The sequence below is a fragment of the Hesperophylax consimilis genome, chromosome 1 (assembly GCF_061612785.1).
Source record: "Hesperophylax consimilis isolate HC1 chromosome 1, BYU_Hcon_1.0, whole genome shotgun sequence".
In the NCBI taxonomy this organism is placed as follows: Eukaryota; Metazoa; Arthropoda; class Insecta; order Trichoptera; family Limnephilidae; genus Hesperophylax; species Hesperophylax consimilis.
In genome coordinates, this window is record NC_142836.1 from 45,835,071 (window position 1) to 45,856,871 (window position 21,801).

The window sequence follows — 21,801 nt, forward strand, 5'->3', positions numbered from 1 at the left end:
CATGTAGTAATAATCAGCATTTTTAATAAGCATTAAAATAAAACAAAATTATAAAAAAATAACATTGCAATATGGATTGAAATAATGTTACATAATATACATTCATTTTCATAAAATTTTATTTAACATTCATAGATATTATATTTCAACAGAATATTTGTATTTGGCAATTTATAACAATATCACAAATAATTATGGCATGTTGTGGTTAGTTATGAAAAAAAACATCCATATTTTTAAGTACTAATTATCAACTCTTCAATTACGTCAATCTATTATCACAATGGATTACCATAAAAGTATAAATAAAAATATACATACAATAGGTGATAAAAAATATAAAAAAAGCTCTTTATTGTACAACTATCTTTGTGAAATGCTAACAAAACAAAATGCATTGCAGTTAATTAACCCCTGTGGTATTTTTATGCCTTTTAGTACACAGTACATCGATAGCAGTAGTCATTTTGTGCCCTTTTCATCACAAACTGAGATGGACTCATAAAAGTCTTTCTATCTCCTTTTTTAATACGATGAGATTTATGATTTAAGCAGTGTTAGAATGAGACAACATAACAATTTGTATTCACATTCAAAAGTTTACACTTGGTCATAAGTATATACACGCTTTCAAATAATTGTATAATATTTAAAGTCATTAACGCCATTGCTTGCAAGTTTGCGAAAGTATTCTCTAAGTGTGTGAAATTTTTACTAATCATTTTTATTTGAAATGAACAATGTGAAGTGGCAATAATCTTAGAATTACATTTTTTGTAATTAAACGTTTTTTAGTTTCGTATAATGTGGTATTTTTAAAGTTACAAGAAAAAAACAGTTAAATAAATCAACATTTTTTAAGGCAACCGGGAATATTTCTAAATAAATCAATAATCTGATAAGTTGTTTAAAGTGACTTGATGACAAAATCTCAAAATACCCAAGGGGTTAATAATTTTTTTAAATGTTGATATTGCAACTAAACAACGAGACATACGTACAACAAATTAAGCACACATTTTTTTTTAACAAATTAGCAGAATGACATTATTAAGAATTGTAGAACTTGTAAAGAAATCTATAATCTATACGTTTGTGACCAATTTTAAATAATGAATTATTATATAATATGTCTTTAAGTCAATAAAAGACAAGATACTCCGATGAGCGTCGCATTATGTTTAATATTTTGTTCCCTAAATAACTGAACAATGTCAATCTTCTGATACACACTGAGTATAAGAGGTGTTAGAAGGCACTAAAAAGCTCAACACAAAAATGTGTATTAGTCTCTTAAATATAGGTAGCACAGAAACATTAGTCCTGAACGAAGACCTGAAGAAAAAGTTCTAATGAATTACAGAAACATTTGACAAAAAGGATGGCTTGAATTACTCACATTATATAAGCTCACACACATAGATGGAAAAATCAGGGTGGGAAAAACTTTTCTGGCAAACTTATCGAGGCTCATGGAATCACAATCGGTCATTTACATAGAATTAAAATGCTTCCAAGTGCATTTACGTATAAACAAATTGATAGACAAGCTCACTGCTCAAAATGTGGCAACTTTTGTATTGATAAAGTGTCGCTCTCAGGCTGACGGGTTAAGAATATTTGCTACAAAGTAAGGTGAATTTCATATTCACTTTATAATATACATTCAGACACAGAGACGGAAAAAAACTAGGGGTGGGAAAAACAACTTCTCTGGCTAACTTATCATGGTTCATGAAATCACAATGGGTCATATAGATATAATTAAAATGCTTCCAAGTGCATATTATGTTTAAAAAAATTGATAAGACAGGCTCACTGCTCAAAATGTGGCAAGTTTTCTACTAATAATGTGATGCATATTGCAGATAAATTACCAGATAAGATCACTAGTCGAAGCGTGGCAAGTTTTCTGTTGAGAAAGTGATGCACGTAAATAAATTACCAGATAAGCTCACGGTATGAGTCGTATGCATATGTGGGAAGTTTTCTATTGAGAAAAGTGATGCATACATATAAGCTCAATGCTCAAAATGTGGTAAGTTTTCAACTGAGCAAATGTCATTCTCAGGCCAACGAGTATTTGCTACAAATATGAATTCCGAGTGGGCAGGGCCGTTTCTACCAGTAGGCAAAAATAGACAGTCACCTTGGGCTGCAAAATACCTAGAAACGGCCGTGCATGCAGGTGTATTTTAATGTTAGCTGGGTTTGATGAGTTAGGTGATTATGTCAAATATAAAGAAAGAATTGAAGAAAAGACAGTTAGGTTCCTCATTTTCTTAAAAAATATACCAACGGTCAAAATATTCTTGAACACATGACTATGCTTGACCGCATAAAGGAATCATTTTAACATTTTTTACAAACTTAATATGTACTGCTTTACAGGAATCGAGATGGTTCAACCTTCTGTGCTTCGAGAACAGTGGGGTAGCAACTACCCAGGCGGCAGGGTGGATAACTCTCTCTACTTACCTTACATTAGATGATAATTAAAAATTAATAATCATTATTTACTTGGTGCATGATGCCTAAACCTTTCACCAGAGAGCTGAGTAACCGTTTTTATTAGACATTACATTATTAGTGGTAACTCTACAAGATTTTACACCTTACTTTGCCAATGTTTCTACAGATGCAATACGCATCTATTATATACAAAAAAACAAGAAAAATCCCACTTCCACACATCGTAAGTGACTTACGGAAAAATTACCAATGTAAACGAAATTCTAAGTTACTTACAGCAACTTAGAGTAGTACTTATTTACAGCAAATTACAGTAGTCGTAATTTGCGTGACTTTTTATGAGGTTTAATCCTGTCCACGCGAACTCACAGCCTTCTCACAGCTTATAAATCAATTTGATAAGTTGAGATGCTTATCGCAAGAAATGGTACCTGAACGCCGACGCGATATGCTAAAAATGAAAACAAGTTTTTGTAAAATATGTTTTCTCAGGAAAACTAGTATTTTTATTATTTGATCTAAAATCTGATTAGGATAAGTACTTATGTAATTATCCCCCGAAAACAATATAAAAAATGACACTAGATAAAACCCAAATTAGGACCATGAAAATGAATGCAAATAGAAAGAAAATTTCTGATTCGGAAAATCGAAGAGTTGTCATTTATTTTTCAGGTGGTAAAAAGCTTTCCGAAACTGAGAATCCTTCTTTTTGATTAGCGGTCCAATCCTTTCTAATCTCAGTGTTTCTGTTTCTAACATAAAGTATTCAAATTCAAAGTCAGATAAAATTAAAGAACTACCATTGGTCGAAGATTCAGATAAAATTAAAGAACTGTTATAGTCTGACATTCTTAATTCTATTGTTTACGAAACGGCAGATCTGGAAAAAATTTCTCTCGAGCCAACAGACACTTTCTTTGGACCCTGTTGCCTTTGTTGACAAAGTAGAATAAATTATGACAGCAGCAACACGTACAGGAAGTCATCTTACCGCAAATAAGCTTGCATGTCCAGCGGTCTCTGTGAGCACTTACATGTTAAACATTCAAACTTATTACCGTTGGAAGCAATATGAAAATGCACTTGAGAAGTAACTTATAAAAAAACCTAAAGCTGTAAATTTAACTGAGTGTAAAACTAGCCTAATAATAGACTGGAGACTTAGCTAGGGGGCTCAGGGGGGCAAATTTCACGGGTGCCGGACTATGGGGGGCACCAAAACGGGATGTGAAATTTAATTATATAACCTAGCCTATGCCTCTGCAACAGACAAATTTTTTTTTGTATAAATATTAAAATCTACTAGTATACCTTTATTCATATTATTATCTTGCCGCTGAGAGCTTTTTCGTAGCATCTCTTTCTGCCACATGTATTATTTATGAAAAAAAGAGAGAGGTCACAATTTTAGTGTTTTGGATGCTCCACTTATGGCATTTCGACTTATAAATAAATGGATAATGAGAGAAGCAAATTTCAGTAAAATTAAGCGACTGTCCTTGTGACTTGTTCGATTTAAAGAAAGTAATTCCATGTACCTAAATAAGTACTTACATTCATATGAATATATATTAAATAATATTTTTAAAACATGCATGCACAGATGTTACATATATTTCAACAAAAAAGATTTTTCAAAAGACAACGAATTCATTAAAAAAACTAACATATAAAATTGCTGATTTTTTTCAAAAGGTGTGAAGCCTATTTAAAAAAAATTGCCCTGGGATACAAGAACTCAAACACATACAAAGACAATATAAACACAATCACTTCAATAATAACTGGTGACTTGTTGCCTCATTTCTAACAGTAATTTCTAATAATAAAGGGTAAATACCTGTGAAAACTTTTATTCAAAACAAAATTAAGAAATTACATTCCAATTTCTAAGATTATAAATTTTCCCAGACAGTCAATGTCCGTATTAGCACCAATTTATTTAGCATGGCTTTCAATAGATGGCAGTGATTTTTACACAAATATTTGACAGACATATTAATTTATGACATGTAATGTTATTTGTTCTGAAGGTAATCACAATGACATCACATAAGTAAGTTATTAATAATTTAATAGGTGGGTTTATAAATATGATTAGAAATATTAAACATGTTATAGTTATTATTGCCACAAACTGCATACTGAAATACATATCGTATATGTACAGTCATGCACATTCCAAAAATATGAAACGGTCGTAGGAAAATCTGTATTAAAACACTTATAATATACATTCTTAATAAAAATTGGTAAATATTTATATCAGTTAAGCACCCATACTTTTGTAAATACATTATCTCTCAAACATACATATATTTTTAACACAAACAAAACAAAAATATCCAAACATCTCATAAAAGCAGGTATGTAAAAAGTTGTTCTAAATCAAATTGTTTGGTTAGTTAGGCACCAGTGATTCCTAAACTGTTTTGCAAGTCTGCCCCTTTGATTCTATAATCTCATCTACAGTGCCCATGGCCCGTCGATGAAAAAGGGGAAATAACGAATTTTAGTAGTTGTGCTTGATTCTTTAAATACAGCGTGATGTGGTAAATAATAAGTAATTTCATTGCGTTTTGGAGGTTCACATTCAGTCATGTGACCTAAAGCAAGATACTCATCAATAAATTCCGAGTATTGTTCCTACTTTTTTCTGACGAAACTCCATTGATATCACTAGAGGTAGAGTAGACTTGATTTCTTAAGAATGAAGAGCCAATGGTTCGAAGGGTTGAAACCAAAAACCAGTCCAGATATATAAATTTTAGTTGACTAAGAATCAAACTTAGATCCCCTACGTAACTAAGGCCAAATATACTGGCAGAGCCTCAAATGGGCGGTGCCGCCCTTCTGGGAACCACTGGTTTAGAAGAATGTCTTTTATAAGAGATGTACTTTTTGCCACTTTAACAGCAAAAGGTGTTAAATTTATCATATTGTAGTAATATTGTTACACCCCACATGTTTTGATACAAATTTAAGGGAGTCATCGGAGCATTTCTGTGTTTGTGCATTTAGCAGATTGTTCAAATTGTAACCATAAGTAATAAGCTGGCGCAGACTCTCTATCGTCTTCAGGCAAACCACAATGCAGCAGCCATTCTTCAGGCCCTCCGAGGTACTGGAGCAGCTGCAGGGGTTCTTGTTGCCTTTTCCGATTGTGCTGATCAGCTCTATGAGAGGGTCCACTGCTGCCGAGCTTTCATTCGGCTTGTGACAATCCAAACGATTCTCTTTATTTGTTATCTTGGAGGGCTCCTCACCAGATTTCTTACTACAACAGCAAGAATTATTGGATGGTGGAGCGGTTAGAATAACAGGTTCAGTCGCGATTGAAACATGACCTGTTTGACCAGCACCACAACAGCCTGTATTTGATAATGGTTCAGGATCTTGTATTGTAGAGCAACATCCGCCAACTGAAGTGGGAGTAATTTGTTTTTTGGAACAACATCCACCAACGGAGGTGGGAGCGATTTGTTTATTGGAACAACATCCACCAACGGATGTGGGAGCGATTTGTTTATTGGAACAACATCCACCAATTTGAGTGGGAGTATCAGTCATTGTGACCGATTCAGCAAACAGACCGTAATCTTCAAGTTTGGCTGAAGCATGTCTCTTGTGGTACTCCAGATAGTTGGAACTATCATTTTCAAGACGTCCCCCACAGCCCGCCTGACACTGCATTGTCGATGGATCACATTTACAATCCACACAGTTGCACTTGTCAGATTTTTCCAAAGTCTTTTCAGTTTCTGATTCTTCATCCGAAGATGAAGAACCACAGCCGGACTGGCATTGCATGTTCAATGGATCACATTTGCACTCGACGCATTTACAAATATCGGCCTCGGCTGTCAAATCTTGCAAAATATTTCTTTTAGTTACAACTTTGAAAATATTTTCTGTCTGTACAACATACATATCGGACGGAGGCTCATTATCAAACAGCAATGTGTCTTCAAGATTCAAGTCTGTGTTGAACAGTACTGAGTTAGCAGCGTTAATTTCAAGATTCTCCATTCCAAACACATTGACAGCTTCGGAAATTCTGCTGTCTTTTTCAAAAAGCTTGTTAATCTCACTGTGTTCGGTGCTCCTGGAATTAAACACATCATTGATCTCAGGATCATCATTAGCGTCAAATACCAAAGTATTTGTACCCATGGTGTCGATGACCTCCTCAGAAAATGAAGGTTTGTCTTCTTGGGTAATCCTAACATCGGGTAGGTAAGAATACACATCCGAGGGCATGGTATCCATAATGTTCTCAGCCGTGTTCCCGTGGAGATCAATGTAACTTTGGATATGGGTGGGTACAAAGGTGGCCCCGGGAAAGATGTTAAGTGGTTCCTGTTCCCGCACGTTGACCGAGGGATTAGTGATGGAAGCAGCCAAAGCGCTGACATCCACCCAGGGGGAATGCAGCTCTATTTCGTTAGCCAAGGCCAGCTCAATGGCTTCATTCGCACATTCGGAAAATTTATTATTAAATGCTGCATCATCAAAGACCCTATCCATAGTCACGTCTTTAGCATTATTATTATCATCGGTTAATAAGTTATTAGTATCAATGTCTTCACTATAGAACATATTAGGAACATTTTTAGTATTGGCAATATTAGATTCAGAAGCTTGTGAAATACTGAGCTGGTTATCGGCAGAATTAAAGGATTTAGGAGAAGCGGTGTTAATGTCACTCATGTTGTTGAAGATTAGATCCCAATCATTTTTCGAAATGTCCATCGGAGAAAGGCTTCCATCATTTGCCGATTCTATTGGTATGGTGGCATTTGTAGGATTTCCACAGACAGCTTCTTCTCTATCTTCCATGATTTCAGATTTGACCAGTGAAACCTGAAAAATGTAAGAAATTAACCTCTTGTTCACCAGCGAATATCTTTAAGAATACCATTAAAAAATCAATGCTCAGAGAATCTATTCTGGGGAAACTACTTATGATAGATTATATACTATTTTTATAAATATATATAAACATCTGGTAAGAAGTTACAAAAACATAATTTTGCAAAAAATAAGTAAGTTCTTACGAAAATAGAATCAGCGGGCGCACAACGAAAATTTGGCATCGGTGATCAAGAAGTTAATAAGTTGACTATACAAAAAACTTTCTCATATAATGGATGTTTTAAAAGTTTTTTGCTACAGTCAAACAATTGATTTTCCCACTAACAGTTTGATCAAAATCACATTATTTTTGCAAGCCTGTCATCTAACATCGTCAAGACAAATTATTTATCAACCAATGCAAATCTATTCAGTGAAAATTTTGTAACAATAAATATACAGAAAAGAATAATAAAAACTGACTTTGTTTTTGCTTTCCGTGGCATTCTCAGCATCAGTTTGAAGTTCCTTAGCGTCACCGTTGGCGTTGAGGGCCTTGAGATGCGTGCGCTGATGGCTCTTGAGGCTGTGTGGGGTGGTGAAGGCACGGCTGCAGTGCGTCTCTACGCAGGTGTAGGGCCGCTCGCCGGTATGCGTGCGGGAATGGGTCTTCAGGTGATGCGATGCCGTGAACGCCTTACCGCACCCATCCTCAACACATCTGAAATTGCAGAGATAACATAAAACAAAAACAAAGTGTAAAGAATGCTGGACAGGATTAGTTTTCATCAACCTTCCTCACATTCAAAACCATTTCTTTTATTTACATGTACTTAAAATATATTTTTTTAGTCTTATCTGATTCCAAAGCTTATGATCATAATGAATAATGTGTTAATGTCATACTTGTATGAGATTTGGTCTCCACCAACTACTCCACTACTACTAAATAACAATATCAGTATTCCATACTACATATCACATTAATTTTGTAAAATATTGCCAAATAAAATTAGAATTAAAAAATAAAAATTATTATTGTAAAATAGGTGCAACTTCACTACAATGTTTTCTGATTCTTCGAACTGCAGTTAATAATAATCATTATCTATTCTGTCTCTATTGTGTCAAAGATTCTGATAACTTCCCATATTATAGGACAGTTAATTCCATTATCTGTACCCAACTGTTAGGATTTTGTTTTCTAATTTGTAATTAGGTTAATAATGATTACAATTGTTGATACATTATTTTACAATATTTCATATTTTAATTCAGTAATGTTGGCCTCACTGGGTTGTTTACCCGTGCTGAGGCCCTTTACCCGTGCTGAGGCCCTTTTTTTTTATTGGTTTTCAAGTTACAATCCCGTTAAACTTCAATAAAGCAGTTTGTCAACAGGATGTTAATGATCAATTACATACATACACACATAATATTATTACTATAACTATACAATTAACACACATAAATTAATATAAACTATCTCTATTTAGTAACCATTGTTTCAGTATATATCTTAATCTATTTGTGGAATCGCAATTTTTTATATTAATGGGTAACATGTTAAGCATTTTTGGCACGTTAAATTCTAGGGTTCGCCGTCCGTATTTATTATTATATTTTGGAACAAGCATTCCTTCATTCTTCGTAAACCTTGTATTATATTCATGTTCCACTTTTCTTTTATAATCAGACTCAGATATATGTTGAATCAATATTTTGTACCATAATAAGGCCTGCACCGGTAATATTGTTAAATTCCGATACAACAATGATATGTTTCGTCTCTGTGAAAAAATATGTTTTTGGGCTAATAACTTCACCATAGAATTTTGTACTGATTGCAGGTGGTTTAAATTAGTTTTACAAGAGTGACCCCAAGTAGTTAAACCATACCGTAAAGTTGATTCTGCGAGTGATAGGTAAATAATTTTTAAAATATTCACCGGAACGAAACATTTCAGTTTGTATATCCTACCCACTATCGCTCTCAGCCGCTTGCAAGTTTTGTTTATTTGTGTATCCCATTTGAAATGACAATCAACAGTCACCCCCAAATAAACGTATTCATTTACCAGTTCAATACTTTCACACATACATGGCTGTAAAATGTTTTGATGAATACATATAAAGTTATGTGAAATTATTTTAGGCATGATCTGAAATGAAGCATGTGGAGACCGTATGTGCATCAATTTAGTTTTCTTGGTATTAATGATTAGACCTGCGTCATGTGACCATTTTATCAGGGACGTAAAGTCATGTTGCATATATTTAATCGCAATGGATAATTGTTCATCAGATATGACAAGAGCAGTGTCGTCAGCATATACAAAGTGTCTTACATATTTAAATAATTTTTTCATTATTGATACAAATATAATATAAAGGGTTGGACCCAAAATCGACCCCTGCGGGACTCCAGCACAGATTTTTTTCCTCCCACTCATTTTTTCTAATATTTTTACACATATATGTCTATTAGATAAATAATTTTTAAACAAATTAAGTAGGTTACCTCTAATTCCAATTGCTTCTAAGATTTTTAATAATTTTTGTGGGTCAATTGTATCAAACGCTTTGGAGTTATCTATAAATAGTACTAAAACATGTCTTTTATGGTTTAATTCATTATTAATATAATTTGAAAAATCCTGTAATAAATGCTCTGTGCTTTTTTTCTTTTGAAAGCCATATTGTTTTTGGTCTATAATGTCAAATTTTTCTAAGTATTTATTTAATTTTAAGGAAATATATTTTTCAAAAATTTTTTCAAGTGCAGGCATTATACTGATAGGTCGATAGTTTCCTATTTCTGAGTGCTTTCCTCCTTTGTATATAGGTCTAATAATAGCACATTTAAGATCATTTGGCAATTCAGCTTCTATAATAAGTCTATTAACTAAGTGCGTTATAATAGGTCCTAAAATATCTATATGTCTTTTTATGTCGTACATTCTTATGTTGTCCATTCCCAAGGATTTTGAATTTTTCATCTTCTTAACAATATTTTTTATCTCAGTGAGAGTTGCCTTTGGTAAATACATACTGTGAGGTAATTCTATTTGATTAACATTGGATGCCTTAAAATCACATCTGTGCAACATTTGGCTTATACTATCTGAGAAATAATTTACATATTGGTTTGTTACACTCTCCACCGTTTGTTTCTTTAACACATATCGTGAGATGACTTCATCACAATTACTTTTAGTTTTTCTTCCCAACAATTTATTTATTTCATCCCATGTTTGCTTAGTATTATTGAAACTACGTTTGAATTTATCTTTAAAATAACAATTTTTTCTTTTAGTAATTAATTTGTTGACATTATTTCGCATGTACCTGTATTCATTTTCATAAGTTTTATTACAAGGAGAATTTTTCCATCTTCGAAACAATAAATCCCTTTTTTTTATTAACTCTAAAATATCTGTAGTTATCCATTTTTTGATTGCATGTGGTCTTTTGGTTGGTTTTTCAAAAAATGACACAGTACTTTTTTCATATAAATTAATGAAATTATTTTTAATTTGATGATACAAAAAGGTACTTTCTTGTTCATTAAGTAAAGAATTCCAATGTATTTCTCGGATGTGATTATCAATATGTTTTTGGGACAAAATTGTTATCTTTTTCATGTTTTTTAATGGTTCTTTTTGCACATCATATTTAATATTAACGGCTGTCATATAGTGATCTGCTATGGAAATCTCGCATACACACGCTGATAGCGAGTCCACTTTTTTAAGCCCGTTACTGTACCTAACGTATATATGATCTATGCATGATTGTGTTATGCGCCCGCTAACAATTGCTTCACGCGTCACACCGTCTATGCATTTGATCAAATAATTGCTTGCAAGAATATTTTCATATGAGTTTACTACAGGATCATTAAAATTCATCAAGTTTATATTAGTGTCCCCAAAGAACAAAACATTGTCTCGAAGGCCTATGAAATCCGTCAGAATAGATTCAATTTCCCTGATAAAAGATAGTTTGTTAAGATTCGGTGGTCGATATATCGCTAATATACTCAAACTTTGTTTATTTGGAAGAGTAATTATACCAAAAACATTTTCAAAATAATTTGATTCTAGTGGTGATTGTTTAAATACCATACTGTTTCTTATATATAGCGATATGCCCCCACCTGATTTATTATTACGACAATAGTTGTAATTTGAATAGCCCGGAATCTCATACATATTAATTTGGTCAGCTTGTATATTTGTTTCGCTAATCATTAAAATATCTATACGCTCCCAACAATTTCTTAAATAAACATGCAAAACATCCCAATTCTTACATAATGATCTGATATTTACATGAATACAAATTAATTCCCCTACATCACTTTTTTTAATATTTATCCACTGTTGTAGATCGTTAGTTCTTAAAAAATCTACTTCATTATCTTCTTCTAGATAATTACTTAAAGCAATGTTTTATAAAATAATTAGTTCAAATTCTGTGCTATTAATATGATAATTTATTACAACCTCTCTGGTTACTATACCTAAGTATTTATTTGAGTAATGATTGAAAGGTAGGTTTACATATGTCATTTTTATATTTGTTTCAATTTTAATGCAGTTTGTAAGAATTATTGGGTAATCTAAAATATTAACAATAATGAATTTCGTCAGAATGAGTACTGCAACACCTCTATTATTATTTTTGTTTATTGTCGTCTGAATATATTTAAAATAAGAGTGCCGCCGTTGATAAGCAATCGGCAGTGACTCATGATTTGTAAATGGCTTGTTTAACACTATGCCGTCAGGCTGAATATTTAAATTATTGATTTTAATTAAAATAGTTAATTTATTCTGCATTGTAATCAATTTTTTGTTTGGCAACTTTTAACATATAATTTATAAACTTACATGCTATACTATTTGGTAGGTGATCCGTAGGGAATTTTTTTTGTTTCTTTTGATTAGAATCCCAGCAGTTGGCACATTTGGGGGGGCAGTCCAGAGATTTGCATTCCCGGTATTGGTGGTCCCCGGCGCAGTGCATACATCTTGGATCCTTTATTTTATCTAGGCATTTATGTGCAGTATGGCCAAATCTTAGACAATGGTAGCATTGCGTTAAAGGGTAGCAGTCTTCAACATATATCCTCAAGAATCCTAAGTTGACACGTTTTTTTCTTATAAGGTAATCTCTCATGTTTCCATTTGTTTCGACAATTATATTGTGGGACTTATTTCTTTTGTTGTCGGTGATAGCTTTCACCTGAAATATATCAGGATTTTGATCTGTCATTATTTTAATGTCATCATTTTGGAGTCTTAAGTCTGTTAAAAATTCTTCTTTTGTGTAATTTGTTTGTATTCCTTTGAATATTACACACGGTTTTTTTCTTTGTATTTCTTCTGCCGTAATGTCTTTTTTTGATATTTTGTTTATTTCATTTTTCAGTTTGGTTGCATCTTCTTCTTTAGGGCAAGTTATAATTAATCTGTTGTTAGTTATTTTTTTCATGCTGTTTACTCCGATGCCCAGAGCAGATATTTTAATTTTATTTTGTATTGTTTCCTTAAGTTGGTCTTGATTTTGGTTCGTATTTAATGAAGTTATTATAATTGGAAAGTTTTTTTCTTCAATCTCTTCTTGGTGATAGTTGGTTTTTACTGCTGACGCGTACGTTACTCTTTCATTTTTAGTTTTTAGCATTTCCTTCAGCATTGTATTTTTTTCTTTCAGTTTTGCTAGGTCTATCGCCATATGCGAAATATTTTCCATAATAGAGCTCATTTTTTTCGAGATTTCTATTTTTGTTTCTTTTGTGATTCTTGATTCATCGAATAATGCGGTCATTTCAGCAATTTCTTTCTTAGCTTTGGATATGTAGTCATGCGGATCAACTTCTTCCTCCATCGCAACGTTTTTATTTATCCTGTTTTGTATTCGGGTCTCAACGTGTTAGTGCGACTAACGTACAGTTACACGCGTCCGTTGCCTGCCAGGTTGCAGACTGTAGTTCATTAATAATGTCTTTGAAACATTAGACTGGTTATATTTGGAGGAATAATGGGTTTTTATCATCTAACTGTTACATTATATCAATTTATGAAAAATCCAATGAAGAAAAAAGTCATTCCTTTTTTAGTAATAAATTTCCAGATAACAACTTTATTTTTTTAAATAAAGACTAACATTTCCATGTCACGAATAACCTGACAATATTTAAAAATCTCCTACTACAACTACAGTAAGCGGAAAATGTTGCTTATGTCGTGTTGGAGGGCTTAGCAAGTCGAGGAATTGAACTCACAATTCCTAGGTGGGACCCAGAAGCAATGCCAACTCAGCAACTAACCGGTTATTATACCACATGCATGATAACATTGATCGAGAAGGTACAGAACTATTCCAAAGGTATTATTTATTTAAGAACTGCTTATGTAGAGTGCATTCTGTTCCTTCCATGGCAGAAACACACCAAACTACATATTCTCAAATTGATTATCAACAAATACATACATCAATTGAAGTGCAACATAGTATGTACCTACCCAGAGCTACCTGCCAAGAAATCAATATTATTGTTAGCAAATTAAACAATTCAAAGTCACCAGGGATTGACAACATTCGAATGTTTGACATTAAGACACATATTAATATTTTAGGGCCTGTTATAACACACTTTATCAATTTAATTTTATCGCAAGCAGTAATACCAGATGAACTAAAAAGTAGCATCATTAGGCCAATTTACAAAGGGGGCAAACATACAGATATTCAAAATTATAGGCCAATAAGCATATTGCCAGCCCTAGAAAAAATACTTGAAAAATACATTTCCATAAAACTTAATAAATATCTAGAATCTTTCTCTTTGTTGGATCCCAACCAATATGGATTTCAAAAGAAAAAAAGTACGGAAATGCTGCTTCAGGAATTTTCAAATCACATAAATTATGAATTAAATCTAAAAAAACAAGTTTTGGTTTTATTCATAGATAACTCTAAGGCATTTGATACCATTGATACAAATAAACTATTAGAAACACTGGAGGCAATAGGAATTAGAGGAAAGCTGCTAGTTTTATTAAAAAATTTACTAACTGATCGACAAATAAGAGTAAAAATTCTTAAAAAATTTAGCAAAAGAAAATATATCTCAACAGGTGTTGCACAGGGGTCAATTCTAGGGCCAACCCTTTATATTATTTATGTCTCAATTATGAGAAAATTGTTTTCATTTGTTAAACATTTTGTATATGCAGACGATACGGCGCTCGTAATATCGCACGAAGATCTGGTTACTGCAATGAACCTTATGCAACATGATTTTATTGCCCTACTGAAATGGTCGCATGATGCAGGCCTCTTTATAAACGCCAAAAAAACTAAAATTATGCACATCAGATCTCCACACGCCAGATGTAATGTAATTCCTTCATTATATACACACACATTTGCCTGCATACATAAAAATGTTGCACAGCCCTGTTCATGTGAAACCATTGATTTTGTCAAAAGTTATGTATATTTGGGTGTTACTATTGACTGCTACATGAAATGGGATGTACAAATTGCTAATGTTTGTAAACGTCTACGAGCTATTGTGGGTAGGATTTATAAAATAAAATATTTTGTGCCTATAAGTACTTTAAAGTTAATCTACTTATCTCTGGCTGAATCCACTATACGTTATGGAATTACTTCTTGGGGACATTCTTGTAAAACTAATGTAAGCTATATACAAACATTACAAAACTCCATTATAAAATTGTTAATCCATAAATATGACAATCAACACAGAAGTAACATTAAATTAATGTACAAGTCTCTGAATATTTTACCTGTCAGAGGATTATTGTTTTATAATATTGTAAGTCAACATGTTATATTGTCTGATTCATTGTATAGGGAAAGAGTTTGCCATAAACATAACACAAGATTCACTCAAAATGAAGGACTGGTAGTTCCGAAATGTACTAATAAATATGGTGAAAGAACTTTAAACTATATAGTACCCAAAATGTTTAACTTATTACCAATGACAATTAAAAATAATAACATGTATACTGCTAATGTTAAATATAATCTAAGGAAATGGTTATTGGATAATAATGATCTATACTGATGCCCCTGAAATGGAATTCATATTCTTAGAAAATGGAAAAACAATTATTTTGTAATACCTGACTACCTACCTCTATTTATGAAACTATTGATGTACTTGTTGATAATACTAATTTGTTCATACATTTATTTTTACTTGCTTATTATATAAGGCTTTTATGCTACTATTTAAACTTTTCTGCAATGTAACCAATTTATGTAATTATGTACCGTTCAAATTGTATCTTATGAATGTATAAATGTTGTCTCTATGTCCCTGCTGACAAACTACATAAGTAGTTTAGCGGGTTTAAATGTGAATAAATAAAAAAAAAATAAAAAAATAAAATTCAATTTGCTGAACAAAATCGAGTTTTCCAATACAAAACAGTTAACCACTCGGAACATTAGAACGTCAAAAGACGTAAATATGATAATAGCGGTCAAGACATTAGTACGTCTTTTCACGTAAGCGCGCGAGATTTTACAAAAATTGATTTATTTCCATCACTAGTATACGGATTGCCATGATTTAAAAAACAGAGTATCGATAATGAATAACGCTACGCGTCTGCATTCAAAAATATCTATGGAATCTTGAGGTGCATTATCTGAGTCGATTGAATCTGTCAGCTTGTTCGTTCGTAATTTATTGCGTTTTTAAATAATTTATTAAAAATATTTTAGTTTGGACGGTTAATATTTTGAGGTGACCAATAGTTTTTAATTATATTTCTTCAATATATAAAGTGTTATTTCTTTATGATACTCAGAAAAAAGTACATTTTTCACAGCTTTGAAATAATGGTCAGCGATTTTTACATATTTTTGACGTTTTCAGAAAATGTATATTTAGAAACGCAAATATTTACGTATAACAAAACAATACGATAGTGAATTTCATAATCTTTCCAAAACATTTTTTAGAATGAGGCTACGTTTCCCAAGACGTGAGTTATGATGCTTTTAGCAAAAGTCGTGAATAACACAAAAATTTCCGCGTTTTGACAGTTCGCAAAGGAACACATAGCATACAAATGCCTTTGTCTGAGAGGTTAAAGCCACTGGTACCATAAATATATAAAATACGAAGGACAATGTGGTCATTAAAATTCCTAAAATAAATCCAGTACAAGAACAGCTGTCATCGATAAGAAACTTTGATAAACACACCGGTGTCAGTGACGAATTGATATAAGTATCATTGTATGGCAGCAAATTCACTGAAAATTAATATTAATGAGAATCCATCAATAAATCATTAAACCCACTAACCACACTTTTAATTATGTCACATGAATGAAAAATTATCCTCTAAATAAGGGGTTCCCAACCCCGTGCCCGCGGGCGCCATGGTGGTGAACGATTCGTATGTGCCCGCCACTATTCGACAGTGAAATAATTTTTTCGTAAACATTAATTAAAAATGTGAATTATTTTTATTTATTTGTTAAAGTTTTAATTTTTTTTAGTGCCTAGGTTTATTAAATACGTTCGTATGTTTGCGATATTGTATGTATGAGTGGTTCCTTTGCTGACAGTACTTGTCGCAACCTATCTAGCGGCGAGCCAGACTACATTCTTCACGCTAGCCTGGAACGGAGAGTTCTATTTGCACATCACTCCTTGTACACGCAGAAAACCCAAAGTGAACGAACACCACGAACTGAGCCGATGAACGCCGAAGGCCCCGACAGCCAAACTGACAGTAGTCACGTGCTCGTACCGTCCCGATCGGTTCGGCGATCATCGGCTCACTTCGGGTTTTCGGCATGTACAAAGAGTGATGTGCAAATAGCATTCCCCGCCTGGAACCGCGTTGTTGTCATTTTGATTGCGATTGCTGCCCCGAGTTTGTCGATTAAAAGTAGGTGGTGCCCGCGCCACCCTACAGTTATTTAAGAATGTGCTTTAGAGTACAAAAAGGTTGGGAACCCCTGCTCTAAATCATAAAATATAATTTTTATTTAATTTGTTACTACTTTGTCTTATTTATGCGACACATGATATTGCGCAGAAAGTTATCTTCTAAGAACATTTTATTATAAGCTAGCTTCAAAAAGTCACTTTATTACCATTTTTTTTAAAAATTTAATTAATACATTTTGTATAGTTTTTAATTGGCGACATATCCCATTAAAATAAATTGTTGGTGATTTGTCAACTGATGAAAATACAATATACAGGGTGTCCGGAAACTCGTAGTACAAGCGGGAAACTGGTGAATCTACATCACATTTGGAGTCGATTTTGTAGTATATTTTTTTTTTATTTGAGCTTTCGTTATCGAGTAAATCGAGTTTGAAGTTGATTTTTTTTTTTTTTTTTTTTTTTTTTTAATCAAATTCTTATAAATTATTACTGAAGATCAAAGTACCCAACTAATTAAAACTATTTGAAAGTAAAACAAATGAAGAAACTCGGATTTGAAGCATTATTTTGAAATCACCCTTCATTTAACCCGGTTTAATCATAAAATATTTCTGCTCTGCAGGGTTAAAACATCTGTTATTCAACCCTAAACACCAGAAAAAACTTTAACCCTAAAATAGCCGAAAAAAATTTTTTTTTGGTTTTTTTTTTTTTTTGAAAATGCTCAAATCAAAAAACTTTATGTTTTTTTGGGTTCCCCATGTGGTGTAGATTCTCCAGTTTCCCGCTTGTACTACGAGTTTCCGGACACCGTGTATAATACATGTTTGTTTGGTTCCATGCTAACTCAACACAGTGACTATTCAACACACCTTTAAAAAGTGATATAAAGTCATTAGAAACGATGAAAAAAAAAAAAATTTTAACCTAATGGAACCTAACCTAACCTACTTAACCCAGTTAATAAAGTTTTTGTTTCATCACTTTCCATGACTATACAGTGGTGCCTCACACAACGAACTTCGTTCCAGGAGCAAGTTCGTTATGCGAAAAGTTCGTTATGTGAAACGCGTTTTCCCATAACAATACATGTTAAAAAAAATAATTCGTTCTGTAGCATAAAATATGGTAAGATGACATAAAAAAAAGATAAATTTTTTGTTATTATTTTTATTTAGATACATCTAAAAACATAATGAAAAAAACACACATTTTTTAATTTTAAGAAATAATCGAATCTTGCACATCTTCATCCATTTTCCGCCGATGGTGCAGTGAAAAACCTGTCCAAAGTCGTTTGTTTCTCTCTTTTCTTCAACATCTGCCGGAAATAACGGACAAGAGTATCGGAGTACAGGTCGTTGATCCTGTTTGCTTCAGCGGAATCCGGATAGTGGGCATTGGTAAACTCCTGAACTGCTTTCCATTTGACCAGGATGTTCTTGATGTCAGCAGTTGGAATTGGTTGATTGTTTGATTGTTGCTCCTCGTTATCAGATGACGCTTCCCTTTGAGCATTGTCCTGTTGTTGGGCCAGAAGTGTTTGGAGCTCTTCAGTTGTCAGCTCTTCTTTGTGTTCCTCAATAAGCTCCTCTACATCCTCTTCCTCTACCTCTAATTCCAACCTTTGGGCCACTGTGATGATGTCCTTCACCACTTCTGTGTCATCAACTACTGCTTCTTCCTGAATCCACGAAGGCACAAGCATCTTCCAAGCAGAAATGAGGGTCCTTTGTGACACTTCTTCCCAGGCCTTCTGTATAAGTCGTATTGCCAAAAGGATATCAAATTTCTCCTTCCAAAACATTCGGATAGTCATATTGTCTCCACCAAACTCGCATTCTTCAAACACCTTATTAAAGAGGGCTCTAGTGTAGAGTTTTTTAAAGTTCGCAATAACTTGCTGATCCATTGGCTGGAGAATGGATGTGGTGTTTGGTGGCAAATACTGCACCTTGATAAAAGGATAATTTTCCTGCAATATTTCTTCTAGGTCTTTTGGGTGAGAAGGGGCATTGTCAAGTATCAGAAGGGCTTTGAGCGGCAGTTCTTTTTCCAACAAGAATTTCTTCACGGCAGGAGCAAAGGTTTCCAGAATCCATTCGTTGAAGATAACTTGGGTCACCCAGGCTTTTTGATTGGACTTCCAATGGACGGGCAATTTGGACTTAATAACGTTATTTTTCTTAAAAATTCTTGGATTTTCAGAGTGATAAACCAATAGAGGTTTGATCTTGAGGTCTCCGCTGGCATTAGACGAAATCATAAGGGTAAGTCTGTCCTTCATGGCTTTGTGTCCTGGCAATTTCTTCTCTTCTTTTGTAATGAATGTTCTGCTCGGCATTCTTTTCCAGAAAAGACCCGTTTCATCGGCATTGAACACTTGTTGTGGGCAGTATCCTTCATCCATAATAAATTTTTGAAAATTAATAGAGAACTTTTCTGCTTCTTTTTTATCAGCACTGCCAGCCTCACCATGCATATTAACGCTGTGGATTCCATACCTTTTCTTAAATCTAAAAAACCACCCCCTGCTGGCTTTGAAATCTTCTTTATTATCTTGATTGCTGCTACTTCCAGGGATGTTTTTCTTTAGATCTTCATAAATTATCTTGGCCTTGTAACAGATAATATCTTGGGTTGTTACGTCACCTTTCACCTGCCTGTCCTTAATCCAAATCGCTAATAGCCTCTCCATTTCCTCGTGGATTGAAGATCTATGTTTTTCATTAAATAGTTTTGATACTCCTTTGGCTACTTTGGCTGATTTTATTGCATCCTTGTTTTTCAAAATGGTGAAAATGGTGGTCTTGTTGAGGCCAAACTCTTTGACGAGGTCACACTGTTTTACCCCACATTCACTCCTTCTAATTATTTCCTGTTTCATTTCAAGAGAAATCACCTTCCTGCTTTTTTTAGAACCCATCATATAAAAAAAATGTTGAGTTTATCTTAAAAGGACGACTGCCGTGATACGTGTGCGATTTAATTCGTAATGAAGAACGATTGCTGCGATACGTGCGTAAGTTAAGCGTACTACGCAGTGACTAACGAGTCTAACGACTGCCTGCGCGGGAGGATGCAATTAATCGGCAGTGATCGTAGAAGATCGGGCGACTTCGTTGTGTGAAGCGAAGTTCGTTGTATGAATCGTGAAATGAACGAAAAGGAAGTTCGTTGTGTGCAGCATTCGCTGTGCGAGGCGTTCGTTGTGTGAGGCACCACTGTATATAACTTTTTAAAGATGTGATGAATTATCATTTTCATGATTTATCCGGTCACCGTTTGTTTAGTTTAGGGTATCGATTCTCCAGTCCAGGCCGCTCGCAATCACCGTCGGAAGTACGTACATTAGTCGACATTCTTATTATCGAGTCTAGTTGAAAGTAGATACTTACATACGCCAAACGTCAAGCCATTCCACTCGAACAACGAGTGGGTCGAACCACTCGTTGTTCGAGTGGAATGACTTTGTCGAGAATCAAGGCCCTGGTCCCTGTTAGATCTAATTAGTAGAACACCATAATTTCACACAGAGAAAAAACAAATAAAAATGGCTGTGCTGTGAAATTTGGTCGAGTGTAGCTAGCGATGGGCATAATCGAGATAGATATCTATTTAAAAATAATGGATTCAAATTAATTCAAAATTAATTAGTAATTCAACAGATGTAGGAATATACAGGGTGTCCGTCCGGGGGTAAAGTGAGTTATCTTCGGGGGGGTGATTCCAAATGATAGTTAGTACAAGTAAAAAAGATAAATAACTTTTTTCGAAATTTCAAGGTTTTAAAGTAGTTTTAAGGGGGGGCTAGGGTATTAAAATTTTTTTTTTGAATTTCTTAATTTTTTTTAAAAATAAATGCTTAATATGTTAAGAATATTGTGTTCAAATTTCAAGTTGATTGGAGCCAAATTGACGAAGTTACGAGTATTTTTATACCTGTCGGATTTTAATCCCTACCCGACCATACGTATAAGCCGAGCAGAGCAGGAAGCTGAGAAACAAACTAAAGAAGGCAGGATTCGTCGTAGACAGGAGCAGAAAGGTGCTTTAGACATCATGGATGATAGCAACATCCTTTATGGACCTGGCATTGATGATTCAGTGTGAGGTAAGCCGATAAAATTTGCTTAGAAACGTTTAATACCAGATTTTTTAGTGTTCAAAACTTTATAGCGATTTTCCCACAACTCACGTTTTCAAAGTCGGTGACCGTCATAACTTCAAAACTACTGCACCGATCCTTTTGAAATTTTGAAAACTATTTCTGTACATAATTTACAAGGTAACGCTGGAGAGTTTTTTTCAAATTTGTTAATAATTATTATTTTACAATAACAAATTAGCCGATTTTTTTTCACTAAAAATAGCGTTTTTCCCTTCAAAGTGTTCCAAAAAAGTGAAAAATTAAAATTTCGAAAAACCCTCCCAGCGTTACCTGGGAAAAACTATTATCTAACGAATGAACTTTGATTTTTTGATTTCAGATGACCCAGCACCGAGTTATGA

At 33.6% G+C, this 21,801-nt stretch overlaps 1 protein-coding gene across 1 annotated transcript in view; it reads right to left on the bottom strand.

Moving 5' to 3' along the window:
* Nucleotides 1–13: 13 nt before the first annotated feature.
* The window catches only part of MTF-1 (Metal response element-binding Transcription Factor-1), a 32,825-nt gene continuing 11,037 nt past the window's right edge, over nt 14–21,801 (bottom strand). Inside the window, exons 5-6 of the mRNA XM_089634676.1 lie at nt 7,813–8,050; nt 14–7,338 (exon numbers count right to left, since the gene is read on the bottom strand). Coding sequence (XP_089490802.1) covers nt 5,410–7,338; nt 7,813–8,050 — 2,167 coding nt within the window. The 3' untranslated portion in view covers nt 14–5,409. The remainder of the gene's footprint in view (nt 7,339–7,812; nt 8,051–21,801) is intronic.